At 37.7% G+C, this 24,427-nt stretch overlaps 1 protein-coding gene across 1 annotated transcript in view; it reads left to right on the forward strand.

The window, feature by feature from the left end:
• The window catches only part of LOC109437909 (uncharacterized), a 65,767-nt gene extending 47,704 nt beyond the window's left edge, over positions 1-18,063 (forward strand). Inside the window, exons 5-7 of the mRNA XM_019717431.3 lie at positions 8,588-8,646; positions 9,237-9,375; positions 17,427-18,063. Of these exons, the coding sequence (XP_019572990.2) occupies positions 8,588-8,646; positions 9,237-9,375; positions 17,427-17,558 (330 nt within the window). The 3' untranslated portion in view covers positions 17,559-18,063. The remainder of the gene's footprint in view (positions 1-8,587; positions 8,647-9,236; positions 9,376-17,426) is intronic.
• The last annotated feature ends 6,364 nt before the right edge of the window (positions 18,064-24,427 follow it).

Raw genomic sequence — 24,427 nt, forward strand, 5'->3', positions numbered from 1 at the left:
CACTGATCTAGGTCTGCGTCCTGCACCTGCGCTGCTCCGTCTTCGCACTTCTCCCCTCTCTCCTCCCCTTGCTCATGCGATTCGCCCACCTTTAGGTGAATTCAGTAGTGGGCCTCTTCATCTTGCCTGTCTGCTGTGGAAGTAGTCCTTTGTGGAGTTATAGTTGTTTGATTAGTTGTAAATTCCAGGGGAGATGTACAGAGGCTCACCTCACGCCGCCATTTTAATACTAATCTCGAAAAAAAAATTTTATTCTGTAGTTTTATTTTAATCTTTGTATTACTTTTTTCTTTAAATTAAAGTTTATTGGTGCGATAATTGTTAGTAAAGTTATATAGATTTCTGGTGTACAATTCTGTAATACATTATCTATAGCTCACATTGTGTGTTCACCACTCTGAGTCAGTTCTCCTTCCATCAACATATATTGGACTCCATTTACCCTCTTCTAGAGCCCCTCTCCGCTTTCTCCTCTTACCGTCTGGTAACGGCTAAACTATTGTCTATGTCTATAAGTTTTTGTTCTTTCAGTTGTTTGTCTTGTTCTTTTGTTTTCAGTTTACATACCACATATCAGTGAAATCATACGGTTCTCTACTTTTTCTGTCTGACTTATTTCACTTAGCAGTATTATCTCAAGAACCATGCATGTTGTCACAAATGGTCCTATTTCATCTTTTCTTACCACCGAATAGTGTTCCATTCTATATGTATACCACAACTTCTTTATCCATTCATCTATCGAAGGACATTTTGGTTGTTTCCATGTTTAGGCCACCGTAAATAAAGCTGCAAGGAACATTGGAGCACACTAGTCTTTATGGATGAATGTTTTCAGATTATTTGGGTAGATACCCAGGAGAGGGATTGCTGAGTCATATGGTAATTCTATTCGTGTGGTTTTTTTTTTTTTTTTTTAGTTTTTTTTTTTTTTTATTGGGGAATATTGGGGAACATTGTTTTTCTCCAGGGCCCATCAGCTCCAAGTTGTTGTCCTTCGATCCAGTTGTGGAGGGTACAGCTCACTCGCCCATGTGGGAATCGAACCAGCAACTCTGTTATTCAGAGCTCATGCTTCAACCAACTGAGCCATCTGGCTGCCCCTATTCATAATTTTTTGAGGAACCTCCACACTGCCTTACACAGCGGCTGCACCAATCTGCATTCCCACTAACAGTGTATGAGGGCTCCTTTTTTTCTATATCCTCTCCAACACTTACCACTATTTGTATTGTTGATAATAACCATTCTAACTGGGGTGAGGTGATATCTCATTGTGGTTTTTATTTGCATTTCTCTGATGATTAGTGATGTTGAGCATTTTTTTTCATATGTCTATTTGCCATTTGTATGTCCTCTTTGGAGAAATGTCTCTCCAGGTCCTCTGCCCATTTTTCAATTGGGTTGTTTGTTTTTTTGTTGTTGAGTTGTATGTATTCCTTGCATATTTTGGATATTAGCTGCTTATTGGAGGCACTGTTTTCAAAAATCATCTTTGTATTTGTTACACAAGGATGAAATCCTAGTTAGGTAATACATTTAGCAATTTTCCATTATTTAAAAAAGTCATATATCGCTTCTCGGCCTTTTGGCTAAGATCAAGTGAAAAAAGTCATATGAAGTCAGTGTTATCCCTGTAAAATGTTAAGACATATGGTCTGTCTATTCGGTGTAGTGCCACTAGAGGAAACTGTGAATAACATGACTCAGATTCTCTGAGGATTTCACTTACTCAACAGTTGTAAAATGTGTACCTTTGGCAGATGCACTCACTCTTTCTGGTTTACAATGCCTCCAGGTACTGTTTCATGATACTAAATAGAACCCAATGGTGGTGACTGCATTTTAATGCAGCTTCCAACACACTCACATAAATGTGTGTTTGTGTGTGCATGTGTGTATTTTATGTGTATGTGTGACTTAGAGCAACAGTAAGAAAATGTATTCCTCAAAACTTTAAAATACTCAATCTCATTATATTTCTGTGCTTCTGGCTAGAGAGAATTTAAACTTAGCCTAGAGAGTGTTAATTCACATTAAACTTTTAAGGAAATTAAGACTAATATTCTGGTTTTAAAGGCCAAGTTTAAGACTGCAGTGTGTGTTACTACATAGTTGATTTGTTTTAAGTTGTGCTCTCAATGAACTGTTTCAACTCCTTTTATATATACTTTCTATGTTTTTATGGATGTGTTTTGTTTTTTTCCCCAATCAGTGTGAAACTTTTCTCTAAGTTTCACAGGCCAGTTTAGCATGAATTAAAGAACATTGAGAAAGTTAAAATTCACTTCACAACTGATCCAAAAGGGCTCAAAAGGAGCCTAGATTCACTCTTTTGGGTGAAAGGCCTGTTATTTCAGGAAGAAGCAGGAAACAAAACAGTTCCTTGTCGCATCCAGCGCAACACAGTGAGTGAACGAGAAGGGGCAGTGAAGGGTTAAGAAAGCAAGAAACAGAAATCAAGAAAGTTATGAAACATGGGCCAAGGGTCTCACAGCCTCAAAGGACTGACAGCCCCCAATCGGGCCACCTTGTGGCTTTTATTGATGCACACACAAGAAAGCAACATTGTTTTCTCCAAGGTCTGTGAATTTCACACATTATACTAAGAAACTGATTTGAACTAATCACCCTTGCCTGAAAGCAGCTGAATGGTCAATTTCAGGATGTACCTCCCCAAGAGACAAAACCTTTATGCTGAAACTTACTGAAATGGATAGATGGAGAACTGATGTTATTACACCATTGAATCTCCTCCCAAGCAGGTTGTGGGAAGGAATGCAGCCACAAAGGCAGAAGCTCTCCTTAGCCGGGGGAAGGTGGGGGTCTGTGCCCACCTCTATCAACCCCGTGGGTTTTCCTGCTGGTCCCCACTCTACTGTGCCTGGCTTGAGTTGTCCCCCCTGTGGGGAATCTTACTCGTCATTGGCTAACCAGCCATCCTCCGGGGCCAAACAGGGAGACATAAGGTGTAAGCCAAAGGTGAAGCAAAGTCCCTGAAAGGATTAGTCTCACAGACTCTCCTTTCTTTTGGGGTAGGTACGAGGGGACAGATGGGTAGGCTGTTGCGTGACAACAGTTCCTCTCTGATTATTGAAGTAATCCTAGAGTAGGGGATTGAAAAACTACTTATCTCTTTGTCTTCCTTCCATGTCTTTCACATTTATTCCCTGGATAGGTGACCACTATCTTAAATGCTTAATTACCTTTAGTCTTGATTAAGAAGTGAGACAACAGGAAATATGGATATATTAAATCTCTAATCAAAAAATGAATCCGATTTCCTTTAGAATACTTTTCCTCATACCAACTTTTGATTAGATCTGCTAGTACAAACCAAATTGAGTTTGAGTATCAAATTTTATTTCTCATTCTTATTCTCCTTATGAGGGTACCAAGGTACCAAAAGGTGGGCAGTCAGAAGGATATAGAAGTAAAAAATCCCGGATAATCAGTAGACTGGTTCTGATTGAGAGCCCATTATGCCTTATTCATTGTTCACATTATTTGTCATCAGGGCCTGATGTTCTTTCAAGATAGATATATCGAGAGGCCTTTAAAGTATAGGGTCAAGCAAAGAAATTGCAGACTCCATATGAGAGGAACCAATGTTATCCTCTTTGGACTTTAGCATAAAAATGTACCCAGTAGTGTTCATTAGATAGATACCATTATTAATGTATTCATTGAACAAAATAATTATTGGGTGACTACTATGTGCTTGGAGCTTACATTAGAAAAGGGAGAGGCAGACAATAATCAAATAAGAAAATAAATAATTTCATATTGTGTTAAATTCTGTAAGTACAATAAACAGCGTGATATAACAGTGAATTTGGGGTGGGCAATACTAGATGGGAAAGTTAGGGAAGGTTCCTTGAAGAGGTGATATTTGAATTGAGACTGGAAGTGGAGAAAAATCCTTCCATACAAAAAATCAGGGAAAAAACTTCCTAAGCAGAAAGAAGAGCAAGTTCAAAAACTCTAAGAGAAAAAGAGGCTTGATGTATTCAAATAATTTAACATGGCTGAAATGTTGATGAAGTAGGCAGATCAAGCTTGGCTTTGTAGGATATGGTAAGACATTTGTTGTTGTTGTTGTTAGTTTAGTGGAAAGTCACAGCGGAGGACTTTCTGCTTTGGGAATGATTCTGAATGCTGTGCAGAGAATGGTTTGGAGGGAATAGTAACTGGAAGGAGGAAGAAGGGTCCAGAATCTGACAGTAGTCCAAGAGAGAGCTACTGATGTCTTGAACTAGGGTGGTGACTGTGGAGATAAAGAGAAGTGATCTATTTTACAAGCAGAACAAACAAAACTTACTTATAGATTGGACATGAGGCATGAGGGAAAGACAGGTACCAATGATGACTCCTAGGATGGTGGCTGAGCAACTGGGTGGATGAGGAACAGTGAAGGATGAGCAGGGGTTTTTTTATTGGGGGGGGGGTGTCAAAATTTTGGTTTTGACATGGTTAGTTGGGGATGCCTATTATACATCCAAGTGGAGGTCTTGAGTAGGCAGTTGGACATCAGGAGACAAGTATGGACTAGAGATACAAATTTGATGGTCATCAGGATATAGGTGCTGTTTAAAGTCATGTTACTGGACTTATGGATAGAGTATAGAGATAGAGGGAAAAGGAGGTTAGTAAGAAGCTCTCTGGTGTTCCAACATTTAGAGATCAGGTAGCAAAGGAGAAGCTAGGCCAGCAAAAGGAACTGGGATAGATCATACAGAGCAATAGGAAAAAAACAGGAGAGTGTGGTATCATGGAAACAAAGAGAAAAGGAAGTATTTCAAGAATTAGGGAATGCTCCACTATATAAATGTTACTGAGAGATAAAGTCAGATGAAGACAGAGAAATAACATTGGATTTGGCAACATGAGGTGGTTGGTAACCTTGACAAGAGCTGTTTCAGCAGAATGGTGGGGACAGAAACAAGGTTGGCATGTATTAAAAAGTGACAGTTTTGTAAAATTGAAAGCAACAAAGTAACAAGATAAACAAAGAAAGAAACAAAAATTCATAGACACAAACAACAGTTTAGTGGTTACCAGAGGGTAAGGGAGGAGAGGGGGTGGTAGATGAGGGAAAAGGGGGTCAAATATATGGTGATGTATTATAGAACTGTACACTTGAAAGCTGTATAATTTTACTAACCAATGTCACCCTATTAAATTAATGTATAAAAAAGAAAAGTGAAAGAGAAGTGAGGGAGTGGTTATAGTAATGAAGGCAGACAACTTTTTTGAAATATTTTATAGTGATAGGAAGCAGCAAAATGAGGCAGCAGCTGAGAGATAATGTGGAGTTAAGAGAGTTTTGTGTAAAGCAAATCTGTATATTAATAGGAATGATCCAGTAGAGGGGGAAAAAACGTGATAGGGTAGAATGGGAATAATTGCCTTTATAAAGTCCTTGGGAGAGCAAGAAGAGGGATCCTGAGCACATTTGGAGGCATTGGTCTTTGATACAATGCTTATCCATAATAGAGTACGAGTAGGTGGATACAGATGCAGGTAGGTTTGTAAATTTTGTGATGGGAGAATGAAATAGTTCCCTTCTGATCATTTCTATTTTCTTAGTGAAATAAGATGTGAAGTCATCAAACTGGGAATAAAGAACATGAAGTTGGAAGTTTGTGGAAGGCGCATGTGATGGAATGCCTGTCTCAGAGAGTAGGAGAATTAATTAGTTAGGGAATTGTAGGAGGGCCAGGCAGTGCTGTTGAGCCCTTTGGAAATATTTTATCATACATTTTTAAAACCTAAAATTCATCTGAGAAACTTATATTCAGCTCTCCATGTTGTAGTCTAATCCTGGTTCTAAGTATTACTGCCGCAGATATAACCTTAATCTGTAACAATTGGTAAAACTTTATTGGTATTGGAAAGGAGAATGAATAGGACAACTACTTGGTCAGTGACTCCCGATACAAGGAGCACCTAGTCAGGCTGTCCTAGAGAGAGTAGATGGACCTGTGTGACTTACTGCACACAGAATTTTTGCTCTTTGGAATGTCATCAGATAGTTCCAGACACTTCTGTTGATTTCTTTACTTTTCCCAACCCTTAGATGATGTTTTGCTCTTTGGTCATACATTTAAATAGAAATATGCTGACTTTACCATAGTTATAATGTCCTAATGGGCCCCTCCACATGGCTTTTTCTTTGTCCTTTGAAATTGTCAAGCTGGAACATGGTTTAATGCTATACTGAACACATCTGTCCCACACTCTCACATCATTCACCTCATTGTGGGTGCCAAACAGTGGAATCAATGATTATGCCTATGTTACACCAAGTAGGGTGTTTCAGGGTTTTCTGAAATAAGATATGGAAGAGGAATTTCTTTTGATGGAAAAAGTGGAAGCCACATTGACTGCATTTCTGAAAAACATGGGGAGGCTTTGGGTCCAACAGCAGTGATTTCAAGGTAGGGTGACCAGGATAGTCCCACTTTCTGTCAGTTGTTCCAATCTGATACTTAACAGCTCCTCCTGTCACACTTGTAAATGTTCTTGTTTGGACAATGAATTATATGGTCACCATACTTCAAGGATCTGAAAACAGCCACTGATTCTGGAGAAAATTGTCTTCAGTAGCTAGCTGCTATTTTTTTTCTGAACCCCCAAGTGCTCATAAGAATAGCATGCCACACTATCATCACCACTACCCTTAGGGCCTGATTTCAAAAAAAAAATCTCATCATGTTAGTCTGGCCCTGCCTTCTACTTTATAATTTTCTACTCTTTGGTTCTGCCTGAGACACTTTTCTACATCTAGCTAGTTGAAATCAAGGGCTAGATCTGGATTAATGAGTTTAAATTAGAGATAAACTGGAAAAATGTAACGTACAGAACAGACCCCCTATATGCTGAGACTCCCCTACTGCTTCCCATGGGATCCTTCTCAATATAGCATGCTGCTGAAGCTAGAGAATCTGGTTTATGGCCCTCAAATCCAAATTTTAGATAGGCTTCTTTCCATCACATCAGATATATACTGTTCTTATGCCTGCTAGAGAAAAAGGGCTGGACCAATGAAATTAAGTCCACCATGGAAGGAAAGGTGGCCGCTTTTAAGATCTTCTGTACAGAATGTTCGGGAACCCTTTATTTGGTCTACAATGACATCAGGAAGCAGAGATCAGAGAGACTGGCTATAGACACAAGTGAAATTTTCTTGCCAAGCTTTACTGAAATCACACATTCAATAGTCATGGTTTTCTTTTTTTGTTTTGTTGTGGGTTTTTTGTTTTATTTTTAAAAGATCATGAAATCAAAGCAGAAAAGGAAAGCCTGAAAACAAAAGAAAGATATTTAAACAACAGAGGTGAAATATTAGGTCTGTCTCATTCTTCCTGTTTGTATTAGTTCATCTTTCCAGATGATACCTAACCTTTATCTTTGACACAAACTTTATCATTGACATTATTACCAATTCCAGATTAACCAGTCCCCAGGGGTGATTTTTGACATGAATTAAAACTTTGGGATGAGTCATGGTGTATATTTCACATACTACTAATTTTTTTTAATCAGAAAGTACAAAGGATTATTTTATAGTCTGCATCAAATTTCCCCATGTCAGAATATCTCTATCAAAGTAACTGTGTAAAAATATCCTTGATTTTAAGGCTCCATCAAAGTGGCCATGTCACAATGTTTTGTACCCACCTATTCTTATACCCACCCTATTCTTATAGTGTGGCTATAAAAATAGGCTCTGGGTAGGTCTGGTCTGGATTCATTGTTCCATGCCTCATGTCTGTGTTAAAATGACAATTTCTTGCCTCAGTTCCATATTACCAATTTACTTTTTGCTACACTTACTCAAAGTATGGTCTTTAAGCACCAAGTCTTTATCAACTGAATTGTACGTATTAGCTTCCCTCCAAAACTCTTTGCAGTATGCCATGGCTGTTTGATGATGTAGTTTCTCTATATCCACCCTACTTGTTCCATACCTAAGTTACTTTTGTGGACTGTGTTTTCTCTGGGGATGTTTTACACACAGTGACAATGGGAAGTGGGATTCATATTTAATCTTTTTGGCTGAAAGGGTCACATAATGCTTACAGTGGCAGCTGAAATAAATCTTCCATTTGCATTTCCCCTTAAGTAAGCCATTCTCCATTCTTGGTAGTAGGCAGGGGGAGAGGAGGGGAAGGGAGAGACTTACAAAGTTATCATTGTAATACCTAAACATTTGCCTTTTAGCAATACCTTTGTCAATTTTTTATTTATTGGGGTGACAATTGTTAGTAAAATTACATAGATTTCAGGTGTACAATTCTGTATTACATCATCTATAAATCCCATTGTGTGTTCACCACCCAGAGTCAGTTCTCATTCTCCATATATTTGATCCCCCTTACCCTCATCTCCCACCCCTCACCCCCCTTACCCTCTGGTTGTCATTTTTTAAGATCAGGCCTGGCAATATCTTGACATTTAGATATTTAGCATGTAGAATCAATGTGAGCTATTGTATTTCAAATTTCCTTAAAATCATGGTTAACCCTTTCCTCTATTCCTTAAAAAAAAAAATGATGTGACGAATCCCTGGACATCCCTTCAGAGTGTCCTTCCCAGAAGCCCTGTATCTCCACCACCAGAGTCCTCTGGAAGAAATCACAAGTAAGCTATCTATTTAAAAGGGAGGTGAAAGCTTGTAACTACTGAAAAAGAAAGAAAGTGGGATCTTATTTGGAAATAATTTTAGTAGAGTTTTAAGTATTTATTTTTTAGTAGGAGGTGGCATAGCAGAAAGGAAGAGCATAGTAAGAGATAACAATGTTTCTAATTATGCATATCTACTTGTGTTTATGCTAGAGCAGAAGATAACTCTTTAACACATTTCCTGAAAAAAGTCAGCACTGACCAAAAGTAATTTGTAAGATTTTTTTTTAATTGTTCTTCCTTCATTTTATCTAAGTATCACAGTAATTTCTCAGATATTCTGAGAAGGAACATAGGAAATATTCCCTAACAAAAACCCTAATTTTAGCTAGAAATAGAATAAAAGGAGAATGGTTTTCTTGGTTTTATAAGGATGCCATTGTTTTGTTATAGCTGCTATATCAATCTAATGTGACTTCTGGATGATTTAATTTACTCGCTTCCCATAAAATATAGTGAGAACAATTTATTTCACCATAACACAACACTATGTGTCTGATTTTTTAAGTAACTTAAAGTACCTTATTTTTATTTTTCATTTAAAATAGCTTTATGATTCATGAGCCCAAAGAGGACAGTCCTTACGTCTATCTGTCTAATTATTGGGATGGCTTTCCGGGAACAGCTAAACCTGAAACAACTTATGGGAACAAGTATTCTTCATCTACGCACACGAAGCCATTCTCTGTATGTATCATGCATTTCAATTTCTATATATGGTTATCATCACCATAATTCAAATAAAGGTAACATGATGATAAGATTTTGTTATAACAAAATTATATGACAGAATCAGTACAGATAAAAATGTGGAAAGTTAAGGTTATAAGACTCACTATCACTATTTCATTTTGTAACATGGGATTAAGAAATATTAGTCAAAGGTACAGTATATGAGGCAGGACAATTAAGTTCACAAACTCACCCTAGAAAAAGTACTACATACCTCATTGCTGAATATCACTATGGTCACCTTCAAAGTACTCCCCTTGGGAAGCTATGCACTGATGCCAGAGCCTAGTCCATCCTTCAAAGCAATTTTGGAATTCTTTTTCTGGAATGGCCATCAGACCTGTTATCGTATTATTACCCTTGATGTCCTGAGTGTCATCAAAATGTCTTCCTTTTAATATTTGCATTATCTGCAGGTCATGAAAGAAGTCATTGGGGGCCAGATCAGGTGAGTAGGGAGGGTGTTCCAATACAGTTATTTGTTTACTGGCTAAAACTCCCTCACAGACAGTGCCATGTGAGCTGGTGCATTGTCGTGATGCAAGAGCTGTGAATTGTTGGTGAAAAGCTCAGATCGTCTAACTTTTTCACGCAGCCTTTTTAGCACTTCCAATAGTAAACTTGGTTAACTGTTTGTCCAGTTGGTACCAATTCATAATGAATAATCCCTCTGATATCAAAAAAGGTTAGCAACATCATTTCGACAAGTTTGCAAACTTAATTGTCAGACCTCATATATAATATTTCATGGGTATTAATCTTCTTTATATATAATGTGACATTGTATAATATAATGTTATATAAGTATATATGAATCAGATGAGAAATAATAGTCAAAGTTATGGTATATATAATACTTCATATGAGTTAATATACTATATATACATATATGTATATATACTTAAATTTGCAATCTTTAGAAAGGAGATCAGAGATCAAAAGAAAACTGGTTAAATGTCATGAAACTAACTCAAAGGTCAGACTGGTCTTATGTTAATAGAATCATTAAATCATGATAATTTAACAAGGTAACTGCTATTTTGTGTTTTAGTTTACTTAAATAATACTTTACATAGTACATTGCTCAAGCTAATGCTGATCGCTAGATCTCTAGTTATAAGACATATTAACAGCAGCACACCTATCTTGGCAGACAGTTCATACCTGCAGTCTCCAAGTAGTAATCCCAACCAGCAGTTTTGTTTATCTGCAGAACCAAGTTAGTGGTGCACTCTGACCAGGGAACTCATGGAACACATGTTTGCCTGTTTGGATCCTCAAAGAAGGAGTTTTGCTGGCCCTAGAGCCTGGTTTTCTCACACCCAGGCAAGTTGCTGAATCACAGCCCCACCCACAGAGGAGAGTATCTCCTGACCCCGTCTGCCCAGATGAGGTGGAGAGAACACCTAGACGCTGTGTATCCTGTAATGCTCCAGCTGAGAGATGGGCGGAGCTGATTGCCCCCAGAGAAAAGACAGTACCTGGCATGGAGGGTTTACCTGCTATGTCCCGGCAGAGGGATTAATTCATATCCAAAACTGAGGGTAGCTGTCAGCCCTTTTTGACTGGAAAGCTTGTTTGAGAAAAAGTGGGAGAGGCCTGGGGTGGCCCTTCTCAGTCCTGTCCAGGAAAGGAACTGAGACAGAGCCCCACCCACTGTGGACTGTATCTCTCAGCCCCATTTGACTAGAAGGACTGGTGAGAGCACCTGGAAGCCACATAAACAAGCAGTAGTCCAGCCAAGAGGCAGGCAGACAGAGATGATAGCCTGCAGAGAAAGCCAGTGGCCCTGTTCAGTCAGGGAACTTGGGGTGTGAGTTGGCATGGTATAAGACAACAAAGAAAGAGCTTTGCTGGCTTAAAAACTGCTTCTCCTGCTGTGCCTGGGCCAGGGAAATAATTCATAGACCCACTCATTGCTGAGTACAGTGTTCAAACTGCCTGAGAAGGGAACTGAACCAGAGCACATGGAAAGCTGCATAGCCTATCCAACAGCCCTGCTTACAGTGGCACTTGAACAGAGAGCATAGCCTGTGGCTTTCTCCATCTACAGAGCAAAACTGATGGCTTCATCTGACTACAAAATTTAGTACACAAACAATGACACATATAAACCCTGGGTCCTGTCCTGCTGTCTTGCCAGGGCAGGGAAGCTAATTCATAGCCCCATTTACTACAGGATATAGTAACCAGTCCTATCTAATAAGCCTGACCAGAGAATCTAGGCAACCATGGATCCCATCCTGCAGACTCACTTGGGTAGGGAACTAAGCCAGCAATCCTATCCAACTATTCTCAGTCAGTGGCACACACCCCACCCCTGACCTCAGAGCTCGAACTGTTGTCTTGCCCCAAAATAGGCCATAATAAGAGGCACCACCTGCCTAAGGACTCTACCAGAAGACATGCCCAGAAACCCAAACTGATATGACTGGTGATGGTCTGTCTCTGCCGAAGCAAACCTATACAGTCTGGAAGAGGAGCCTGATTACTCAAATATGAATATGCCAACATAAGGAATCAAGGGTAATGAAAAATCAGGTAAATATGACATCACCAAAGAAAACTAATAAAGCTCCCATAACCATAACTGACCCTAAAGAAATGGAAATCTATGAACAGTAAGACAGAGAATTCAAAATAATCCTCTTATGATAGTTTAGTGAACTACAAGAACACACAGACAGACTACTAAGTGAAATTAGGAAAACAATGTATGAACCAAATGAAAAGTTCGACAAAGAAATAAAATCCATTAAAAAAAAAAAAAAAAAAAAAAAACCACCCAGAAATCCTAAAGTTGAAAAATACAATAACTAAACTGAAGAATTCAATAGTTTCAAAAACAGACTTGACTATGCAGAACAAAGAATCAGCAACCTGGAAGACAGGAAATTTGAAATTATCCAGTCAGAGGAGCAAAAAGAAAAAAGAATGAAAAAAAAAGTGAAGAAAGCCTAACGGACTTATGGGACACAATAAAAAGAAACAATATTCACATTATGGGAATTTCAAAAGGAGAAGAGAAAAAAAAAAAAAAAAGACAGAAAATATATTTAAGCCAATAATGGCTGAAAACTTCCTGAACCTGGGGAGCGAAATGGACATCCAGATCCATGAGGCCTAAAGGATCCAAATAGGTAGAATCCACATAAAGCTACACTGAGACAAATTAAAATTAAATTGTCAAAAGTCAAAGACAAAGACAGAATTTTAAAAGCAGCAAGAGTAAAAAGTGACTTTACATAGAAGGGAACCCCCATAAGACTATCAGCAGATTTCACAGCAGAAAGTTTTCAGGCCAGTAGAGAATGGAATGATATATTTAAAATATTGAAAGAAAAAAAATGTCAACCAAGAATTGTATACCCAGAGAAGCTGCCTTCAGAAGTAAAGGAGGGATAAAGACTTTCCTAAACAAACCAAAGCTGAGGGAATTCATTACCACCAAACTTGTGTTACAAGATGTGCTAAAAAGGGAGTTATTTGTGTGGAAATAAAGGGACACTACTTAACTTCATAAAAAATTAAAAGGTAGCATAAAACTCACTGGTAATTATACATATATAGTCAAAATTGGATTCTGTAATGTAATGGTGATGTGTAATTCACATACAACTCTAGTTTAAAAATTTAAAAATGAATGAATAATTTGTTATTAGTTATGCAATGTAAAATATGTAAATTGTAAAAATAATAACCTACAATGTGAGGGGGAATAGAAGTAAAAGTATAAAGTTTAGGAATTATTTTGAAACTAAGTTGTTCTTAGCTTAAAATAGGGTATTGTAGTTTTAAGATATTTTATGTAAGCTTCATTTTAACCACAAGGGAAAAACCTGTAGCAATTACAGAAAAGAACATGATAAAGAACTCAAAGCATACCAATACCAAAATATCTTAAAACACACACACAAAAAAGACAACAGGATAAGAAACAAGGAACAATGGATCTACAGGACAACCAGAAAACAATTAACAAAGTGGCAATCGTTAGTCTTTACCTGTCATTTATTACTTAACTGAAATGGATTAAATTCTCTTATCAAAAGGGATAAAAAAGACATTTCAAGCAAATGGTAACCGTGAAAAAGCACAGGGAGCTATACTAGTATCAGACAAAATATAATTTAAACTAAAAATTGTAAAAATAGACAAAGAAGATAATTATATAATGATAAAGAGGTCAACTCATCAAGAAAATATAACAATTGTAAAGATTTATGCACCCAACATTGGAGCACCTAAATATATAAAGCAAAAACTACTAGAACTAAAAGGAGAAATAAATAGTAATATAGTAATAGTTGAGAACTTTAATACCATGCTCTCAACAATTCATAGATCATCCAGACAGAATCAATAAGGAAATAGTGGATATGAACAGCACTGTAATTAAATGGACCTATCAGATATATACAGAGCATTCTATCCAACAACATCAGACTACACATTTTTTCTCAATAGCATATTGAACATTTTCTAGGATTGACCATATGTTAGGCCACAGAACAAGTTATAGAAAATTCAGCAAGATTAAAATCATACCAAGTATCTCTGACAACAATAGCATAAAACTAGAAATCAAAAACAAGAGGAAAATGAGAAAATTTGCAAACACATGGAAATTAAACATCACTGTCCTGAACAACCAATGGTTCAAAAAAGACATTAAAGGGGAAATAAAAAAGTTTCTTGAGACAAATGAAAATGGAAACACAATATACCAGAAATTAAGGGATGCAGCAAAAGCATTTCTAAGAGAGATATTCATAGCAATAAATTCCTACATTATGAATCAAGCAAGATCCCAAATAAACAACCTAACTAGGGGAAGCCAGTTGGCTCAGTGGTTGGAGCACAATGCTGATAACACTAAGGTCACCGGTTGGATTCCCACATGGCCCAGTGGTAAACAATGGCTTGAGCTTGGAGCTGAGCCACAGGTGGGCGGCTGGTTTGCTCAGTGGTTAGAGCACGGTGCTCATAACACCAAGGTCGTGGATTTGATTCCTCCATGGGCCAGTGAGCTGCGCCCTCCACAACTAGATTGAAAACAATGACTTGACATGGAGCTGAGCTGCGCTCCCCACAACTAGATTGAAATCAATGGTGGAGCTGATGGGTCCTGGAAAAACACACTGTTCCCCAATATTCCCCAATAAAAATAAATGAATGAATGAATGAATAAATAGATAAATAAATAAATAAATAACTCACTCTACACCTCAAGGAACTAGGAAAAAATACAGAAGAACTGAGTCCATAGTTTTCAGAAGGAAGGAAATAATAAGGTCTAGAACAGAAATAAATGAAATAGAGAACAGAGAAACAACAGAATAATTAATCAAACTAAGGGTTGTTTCTTTGAAAAGATAAACAAAATGGACAAACTCTTATCTAGACTAATGAAGGAAAAAAAACAGAGAGGACCAAAAGCACAAAATTATAAATGAAAAAGGATATATTACAAGTGATACCACAGAAATACAAAGGATCATAAAAGGCTACTTTGAACAATTATACTCCAACAAACTAGACAACGTATAATAAATGGAAAAATTCTTAGAAATATGCTTACAAATACTGAATCAAGAAGAAATATAAAATCTGAATAGACCAATTACTAGTAAGAAGAATAAAACAGTAATCAAAAATCTCCCAGTGAAGAAAAGCCCAGGATCAGATGCCTTCGCTAGTAAATTTTACCAAATATTTAAACTCGAATTAACATCAATCCTTCTCAATGTTCTCCAAAAAATCAAAGAAGAGGGAACACTCCCAATCTCAACTTATGAAGTCAGCGTTATCTTGGCACCAAAGCCAGAAAAGGACACTACTAGAAAAGAAAACTAAAGGCCAATATCTCTGATGAATATAGATATAAGAATTGTCAATAAAATACTAGCAAACTGAATTTAGCAGCACATTAAAAAGATCATACTCCGTGATCAAGTGGGATTTATCCCTGGGATGCAAGGATGCTTCAACATACACACATCAACCAATGTGATACATTGCATTATTTGTCTCTATTTGTAGAATGAAAGAAATGAATGATATGATAATCTCAAGTGATGCAGAAAAGGCATTTAACAAAAGTCAACACTTAACAAACTAGGCATAGAAGGATCATATCTCAAAATAATAAGGGCATATATAACAAGCCCACAGCTTACATCATACTCAATGGTGAAATTTTGAAAACTTTTCCTCTAAGAATAGGACCAATTCAACTCCTATTCAATATAGTATTGGAAGTTTTAGCTAGAGCAATCAGATAAGAAAAAGGAACAAAAGGCATCAGAATTGGAAAGAAAGAAATAAAATCATCTCTATTTGCAGACGATGTGATTTTATATATAGAAAATCCTAAAGACGCAACCTGAAAACTATCAGAACTAATCAAAGAATTCTGTAAAACTGAAGGATACAAAATTCACATACAAAAATCTATGCACTTACAATGAGTTTTCTGAAAAAGAAATAAAGAAATTGATCCCATGCACAATAGTATCAAAAACAATGAGATATCTATCTAGGAATAAATTTAACCAAGGAGGTGAAAGATCTCTACTCTGTAAACAAAAAAACACTGATGGAAGAAATTGAAGAAGACACAAATAAATGAAAAGGTATCCCATGTTCATGGATTGGAACAATTGGGATAATGTTAAAATATCCATACTACCAAAAGCCATCTATAGATTCAACACAATCACTATTAAAATTCCAATGGCATTTTTTACAGAAATAGAAAAAACACTGCTAAAATTTATATGGAACCACACACACACAAAAAAAGTACAAAATAGCTGAAGAAATCCTGAGAATGAAGAGCAAAGTTAGACGCATTATACTTCCAGATTTTAAGCTATCCTATAAAGCTACAGTAATTAAAAGAGTACCATATTGGCATAAAAACAGACAAATAGATCAAGAGCTCAGAAATAAACCCAAGCATCATATATATATATATATATATATATATATATATATATATATATATATATATATATATATATATATAATGTTTTCCCACAAATAAGACTGGATCTTATATTAATTTTTGCTCCAAAAATGAATTAGGGCTTATGTTCAGGGGATGTCATCCTGAAAAATCATGCTAGGGCTCATTTTCCAGTTAGGTCTTATTTTCGGGGAAACACGGTATATATCTTTGAATCATTATTTACAAATGGAGAAGGAGATCAGTACAATGTTTTCCAATAAAAATAGAGAATTCTCAAAGGTCTACAGTATGTAGTACTGCAGTACAAAATAAAGCATGGATACATACTTTCCCAGATCTGTTTTAAAATGGTATTTTTAAATGCTCATGAACATGTTTCCTTAGAGTCTCTGTAACAGAAAAGTACATCTGTGAGTGGAGATTTTTGTCAAAAAGTAACATGTTATGCTGAGAAAATGAAGTTTTAGCAGAAACACCTATCATAGAACAATTCTACAGCAGTAGCAAAACTCTGGTTAATATTACATAATGTTGCTATAACATATAATGTGAAAACATGTGTAACTTAACACTTGTGCATATGATTAAGGAAAGTGGAATACTTAGTAAAAGCAACAAGTTTAATTTTGCAGTACTAGCATTCATCACTGTACAAGATTAGAGTGTGAACTTTGATACTATAATTTCAGAAAAAGTTATGTGTTTCTCTTATATAAATTTGTTCCTGTAATTTTTGCTTCTTCCTTTAGTACAGAGATTCTGGATTACACAATATCTAAACTTGTCTGGGGAAATTGTATTAGAAGTACAGTATTTATTGGTTATTTAAAATCAGCCAGCAATTCATTTGCTTAACGAAAATATTTTGTATATTTTTTTAAATCACTAAAATTTATAATGGTAATTAAATTGATTTCTAAAATCACTCAGATATTATATGTCCATTTTTCTAATACATAAGCATACCTAAACAGGAATAGAAAATTTATTAAATGGCATTTAATTATGTTTTTTATTTTTAACTTCCTTGCAGAATCTTTTGACACCAGGAGTTCCAAAGTCAAGCTACATTCAAAGAGAGAGACAACAATTTGGATACCCAAGTTATGAAGAGCCAGAAATTCCTAATAGGATGGGACATGTGCAGATGAAACCCAATTATTAAATGTTTCTTGCAGAAATAAACACACACACACACACACACACACACACACACACACACACACGATTATCTGATCATTTTGAAAGTATACTAGAGATACTTTAAGAAAACATTGTATGATTTCCTATGCTGTAAATTATAATTTACCTCTCTTTATGTATCTGTGTCATCAATTCTTATCTCTTTATACCTTTAATTTTTCCTTCCCTCTCCCCCTGTGACCATAGAGCAAAACTTTCATTTCTAATATCCAACTTCATTAACTCAGCAGGGATGATAAATATTTGTTATCTCCAAACTTCAGCATAATACTTGGTTACTGATTTATGACATGTATCTTTATAAAGTGCTCAGTGAAATGCATAGAAGGTTGGTTGCAAATTGCTTATAGAGAATATTGAATACTTTTGAGTTACTGGATAAATCTAAGGAATTGTACAAAATCATTGGCATATAAATAATGACTTTTATTTGAAATGTGCAATTTTATTATAAATTTATTCCTTAACATAAACTAAGAATTGTTAAATGATTTCTGTAAACTGAGTAATGGAGTGGAATGACCCCAAGATCTGGGTTCCTCCTTCCCGTCTTTCGTTGCTTCCCTTATTCTTCTCTTCCTTTATTCCTCCTTCCTTTAAAAGGCACTTATTTCACACCAACTGTGTGCCAAGCACTAGTTAGTTGCTAAGGTACAAAGATGAATCTGAAATAGTCCCTGGAGCTTAGACTGGTGGAACAGACAGAGGCAAAAATCACTTATTATTTTTCAATGTGATCAATACAATGATAAAAATATATACAAAGAAGTAGGAAGCTAAAGAACAATTAACCAAGTCTAGGGAGAAGTGTGATAATGGTGGAGGAAGAAGGCCATTTAAAAAAAAGGTGATACCTAAGCTGTCATAAAAAGCACAGAAGTGAAAAACAAAATGGAGGACGCAGGGAACTTCAAATACTTATGGAGTGTAAAAGTAAGGAAGAGAATAGCAAAAGAAGTGATGCTGAGGAGATAGTCAAATACTAGGTCATGGAGGGTCTCATATGCTTTGTTTAGACTAAATCTTATTGGCTACAGGAATCCATTGAAGGTTTATAAGTAATCACAATCAGATTTTATGTTTTAGACTGATCACGCTGATAGTTGTGTGGAAGATGGATTTGAAGATGACAAGATGAAATGTAGGGTAACCAGTTAGAAGGTAGAGATGATGAGTCCTATAACGAGTAAATTGACAAGATCTGGAGGTTCATGAGAAGTCACTGTTGGGAGGAAGAAGTTATGATTGAAAAGATGGTAGCATTATTTATGGAGGTAGGTCTCTAACAGGTCAGCAGGTAAGTGAGCAGGCTGGGTGGGTTAACAGAATAAAAGAGCTAGAAGAATAGAAGCAGATTTATGCCAATGTAAATCTATGACCTCCAGACTCAACTGGGCCATTAACATCGCCCAGCCATGTGACCAGAGGATGTCACTTTATAACCCCCCACAGTGATTATTTGACGTCTTTCCTTGAGCTTTGACCCATCCCCACTCTCACAACCCCATTCTCAGGAGATGACTTCATCTTGTAATTTAAAGAGTAAGTGGAACCCATTAGATGGGAACTTCCAAACCTGCAAATGGTCCTGTGTTTATACTCTTATTTCAAGGTGTCTCACATCCCATCTAACATCAACACTTTTACCTGTTCTCTGAATCCCATCCTCCCCAGCCTTTACCTGGACCTTGCTGCATCAATCATCCTCCTTTTCTCCTGGGTATCTTCAACCTCTCTTTCTTTTTCTACTGGCTCCATCGCATCAGCTGAAATATACACTAAACTTAAAAACAAAACAAACAAAAAAACAAAAACAACCCTCTATGGAAGCCATGAGAATGTGCTCCAGAGACCTCTAACCAACACCCAAGCTACTATGTTCTGAAATTCATCCCTGCATTTGCCTGGAGGCTATGCTCCCCACAGGCTTCTCCTAGCTTATGCCCGAGAGACGGAAGGATACTAACGTGAGTCCCTTTCTGAGAGTCATGGAATTCCTCTGGTGGTTAACTTTGGCTTGTGGACTCCTTAATGGCTTTGTTGAACCTTCCTTAGATTGCACAGCCATTTGGGATACTTCCAGCTTTCTTCCCCTCGCCCTCACTCAGGGCCAGACTCTCTCAGCCTTTTTAAGATTCCTCCCCATTTTCTCTCAACAGGTGTTTCCTCTTTTAAAAAATCCTTGCATAGTCTGATCCCATCTCAATGTTTATTTTTGGGAGGACCTAGTTAAAAACACGCCTTTACACTATTTTCCCCTTCAGTTTTACTGTTCTCCTTTCCTTCACAGTCAAGCTTCTGGAATGAGCTGTCTTTAGTCCTTGACTTCATTCCTTTCCCTTTCCCACATCCTTCAATTCACACAAATTTAGCTTTAATACCTACTACAAAAACTACCCTATCCAAACTGCTCTTACTAAGGTCATCAATTATCTCTGTGTCACAAAATCTAATATATGATTTCTAGTCTTTATTTTATCTCTCATCATCGTTCATCACAATGACCCTCCTTAAAAATTATCTTCCTTTGGTTTTGTAATACTATGCTCTTCTTGTTTTATGTCTAAATTTTTGCTCCTTCTCAGCCTTTTTGTGCTGGCTTCTCCCCCTACTCAATTCACTAACGATTGGGGTTAGGCCTTTTGTTCTTCTAACCCTATTCATCCTCCATAAGCAATTTAATTTGTCTCCATTATTTTAGTTATCATCTGCAGTAGCTGTCAATTCTATATTTGCGGTCCAGACATCTTCCGGACTTTGTCATGTAGTCATTTGCCTGTTGGATATCTCCACTTGGATATCTCAAAAGCATTGAAACCTTAATATTTCTAAAAGTGAGCTCACCTATCTAGTTTCATGTATTGGTTTCTTATGGCTACTGTAACAAGTTATCAGAAACTTAGCTGGTTTATAACATATTTGTTATCTTATAATTCTGTAGATCAGAAGTCTGACTCTAACATGAGTTTCACTGGGCTAAAAGCAAGGTGTGGGCATGGCTGCATTCCTGCTGCTCTTGGGGAAAATCCATTTCCTTGCCTTTTCCAGCTTCTAGAGCTGCCCACATCCCTTGGCTCATGACCCACGTCAATGTCAGCAATGGTGGGTTGAGTCCTTCTAACACGTATCACTCCAAACTTCTCTTCTGCCTCCCTCTTCCACTTTTAAGAATTTGGGTCCACCCAAATAAATCCAGGAAAATCTTCATATCTTGAGGTCAGCTGATTAGCAACCTTAATTCCATCTGAAATCTTAATTCCCTTTTATCGTTTAAGGTAATGTTCACAGGTTCCTGGAATTATTACATGGATAAATTTGGGGGAGGGGCATTATTCTGACTTGCATTGTTCAAGACAGAAAACTGAGGGTTAATCTCTTTAGCACCCTGTGTTTACTAGGATTATAGTTGTGTGCAAGTAAGAGAAAACTTGATTCCAGTAGCTTCAACAGATAGGATTATTTATCTCACATAACATGAAGTCCTGAGCTAGGCAGTCTGGTGTTGGTGCAGATACTCAAGAAAATCTTCTTTCTAGTCCACTCTTCTCAGCATCTGGCTTTCATCCTCAGCATGTGACAACCATCCATGGTTACAAGGTGACTGCTTCACCTACAGCGTCACATCCATGTTCAAGAGGAAGGGATAATGGCAAATGAGTAAAGGTGTGAAAGACAGAACATCTGTCAGGTGTCTCTCTCTTTTAGAAAACATTCCTGGATGTCCTGCTCAGCAATTTCCCCTTATATCTCATTGGCCAGAAAAGGTCACATGGCCAGTCCTAATTGCAAGGTATTCTAAATTTCTAAATTAGTAACTTGCTTTGATCACAATAAGGGTTTATGTTAGGTAAAGGGAAGAAGAGAATGGATATTGGAATGGTATCCAGACACAACTGCCACATGCCCCCAAAACAATTAACCTATGCAGCACTTTTTTCCCTTACATAAAGGCAGATAGGAATGGGTAGATGGGGGATTGACTTAACAGTTTCTCAAGGTAGGTTGTTGTTTCAAGAAAATGTTCAATTGCCACTTAGTATTCTACAGTGAATTTGTTGTTATTCTTATTAACAACTGGAAAGAAGGGATTCATATGATTGTTCCAAAGTTGGAGGAGGAAGAACCTAGCATAGTGCTTCTGGAAACTACTCCCTTATATTGCCTAAGAGGTAAGATCTTATTAGGTCTCCTTTGTAGAGGAGGTGGAAGCATCTAGCTACCCTCTAAATCTTTGAAGAGTGAACTAAATAGACCTCCCTCATTGCTTAATTACTCAAGCTCTCTTTATTTCTCTTTCTGTCTCTTTGTCTCTGTTACTCTCTTGCTCTATTTAGTCTTCCAACACCCCTTTCCTTTTTGCCCCTTCTCTCCCTGGCCAACTTTCTGGGTCAGTCTCTCCTAGGAAGAGTCCTACCGAAAGAGCTCTATTGAAGAGCCCTATCAAGTCCTAAAACCTGTTTGGGGTTTTGCAAATCCTATGGCCTCCAGTGTTGAATGTAACTCTTCAGATTTCACAGATAGAGTGGGGAAGATGAAAATGTCAGAGTGGTCAGCTAAGACCAAGAGAAGCAGGCAAATGTGATCAGTTCAAAGAGAAAAGAGAGGTCAGGGGAAGTTATTGCCAATGTCACAGAAATACAAAGGATCATCCAAGAATACTATGAAGGACTATATGCCACCAACTTCAAAAATCTAGAAGAAATGGATAAGTTCTTAGAAACACATAGCCTTCCTAGGCTGAATCTTGAAGAATTGGAATATCTAAATAGATGGATCACCAGTAAGAAAATTGAATCAGTCATGCCGAATCTTCCTCAAAGCAAAAGTCCAGGGCCAGATGGCTTCACTAATGAATTCTACCAAACCTTAAAGATGATCTAATACCGGTCTTACTCAAACTCTTCGAAAAAATTGAAGTAGGGACGATACTCCCCAACTCATTTTATGAGACCAGTATTACTCTGATACCAAAACCTGGTAGGGATAATACAAAAAAGAAAACTACAGGCCAATATCTCTGATGAATACAGATGGAAAAATCCTAAACAAAATTCTAGTAAATCAAATGCAACAATGCATTAAAAAGATTATTCATCATGACAAATTGGGGTTCATCCCAGGGGAACAAGGATGGTTCAACATAAACAAATCCATCAATGTGATACATCACATAAACAAAATACAGGACAAAAATCATACGATTATATCAATTGATGCAGAAAAAGCATTTGACAAGATAGAACATCCATTTATGATTAAAACACTTAATAAAATAGGTATTGGAAGCAAAATACCTTAACATAATAAAGTCCACATATAACAAACCCTCAGTTAATATCATAATTAACGGTGAAAAAGTGAATCCTTTTGCTCTACATTCAGGAACATGACAGGGCTGTCCCCTTTCACCTTTGCTTTTCAACATAGTGTTGGAAGTCCTCGCCACAGCCATTAGGCAAGAGAAAGAAACAAAAGGCATCCAAATTGGGAATGAAGAAGTTCAATTGTCACTCTGCAGATGACATGATGCTATATTTAAAAAACCTTAAGACTTCACCAAAAAGCTATTAGAAACAATAAACGAATACAGTAAAGTTGTCAGCTACAAAATCAACATACAAAAATCCATTGCAGAAATAGGGTATAGGGGGAAGAGGAAAAATGGCGGTGTGAGGTGAGCCTCTGTAAAGCACCCCTAGAATTTACAACGAATAGAACAACAAAAACTCCACAAAGGACTCCCTGCAAAGCAGACAGGAAGACAAAGAGGCCCACTACCGAAATCACCTACAGGTGGGAGATTCTCGCGAGCGGGGGAAGAGGAAAGGGAGAAGTGCGGAGACAGAGCCAGGTGGGCACAGGACGCAGACCTAGCTCAGTGCTCCGAGCTCGCTGCTTCCCGGAACTACTGCAGCTGCGGGAGAGGGAACTACTCGGACTGCTAGGGCTCCACTTATGGCCCACAGGGCTGAGGGGGCAGCATATAACTCAGCTGAACCCAACGCTCACGGCAGAGACCTCGGAGAAAAGACTGAGGGAAGAAGGCTGGAAACCGTGGTTTAAGCCCTCACTGCCGAGTAGAGAACGGAAGCCTTAGGCAATGAGACTAGCCGCCCCCTCCCTACCCTCCCAGAGCTCGCCCCGCCCCCAACTGCCCGGTGCTAGAAGCGGAACAGTAGCAGTGTCAGATCAAAACAACAGAAAATTTGCTGTTTTGAGAACTGTGGACCGCAGACACAAATTCGCAGCCCAACTAGTTCCGGCAAAGGGGAGGGAGCTGTGGAAGCAGGACCAGCTGTGGTGGTGGGCGCCGCCATTGCTCTGGGCCACCTCTCACAACTCACCCCACTCCTGACCCCACCTATCTGGGCGTATCCCTGCAGGAGTAAACAGAACTGCTGAAACATACAGGCTCTGAATCTGGAGCTGGGAGGAGAGCTTTGGAACACCAAAAGCTCTCCGCATACCCACCAGGACACTGCGCCCTGTGACCTAGATGAACTATTAACAGAGGAGAAGCCCGTCTCCCAGGGAATCCCCCCATTCTGTGAGAAGCTGGAATAGTGCAGAGAAAACATAGCACTACCATGTGGGAGAAGAAAAATAAGTTGCAGTCGGAGAAAAAACAAAACATTCTACCAACAACTAATGGAAAACAAAAGAAAGACTGCTTCCTGTCAACCTGTTGCAGAAGCCACTCCTGTAGATGTCTAGGAAGAGAAATAGTAAACCAGTAATTGCCATGAATAACCAAGGCAACAAGATAGCTCAAAAAGAAAGTGAAAAATCTACAGAAAAGGCACTTAAAGATACAGAAATATGTGACTTAAA

The sequence above is a fragment of the Rhinolophus sinicus genome, chromosome 18 (assembly GCF_057876585.1).
Source record: "Rhinolophus sinicus isolate RSI-liver-muscle chromosome 18, RSI-T2T, whole genome shotgun sequence".
Lineage (NCBI taxonomy): Eukaryota > Metazoa > Chordata > Mammalia > Chiroptera > Rhinolophidae > Rhinolophus > Rhinolophus sinicus.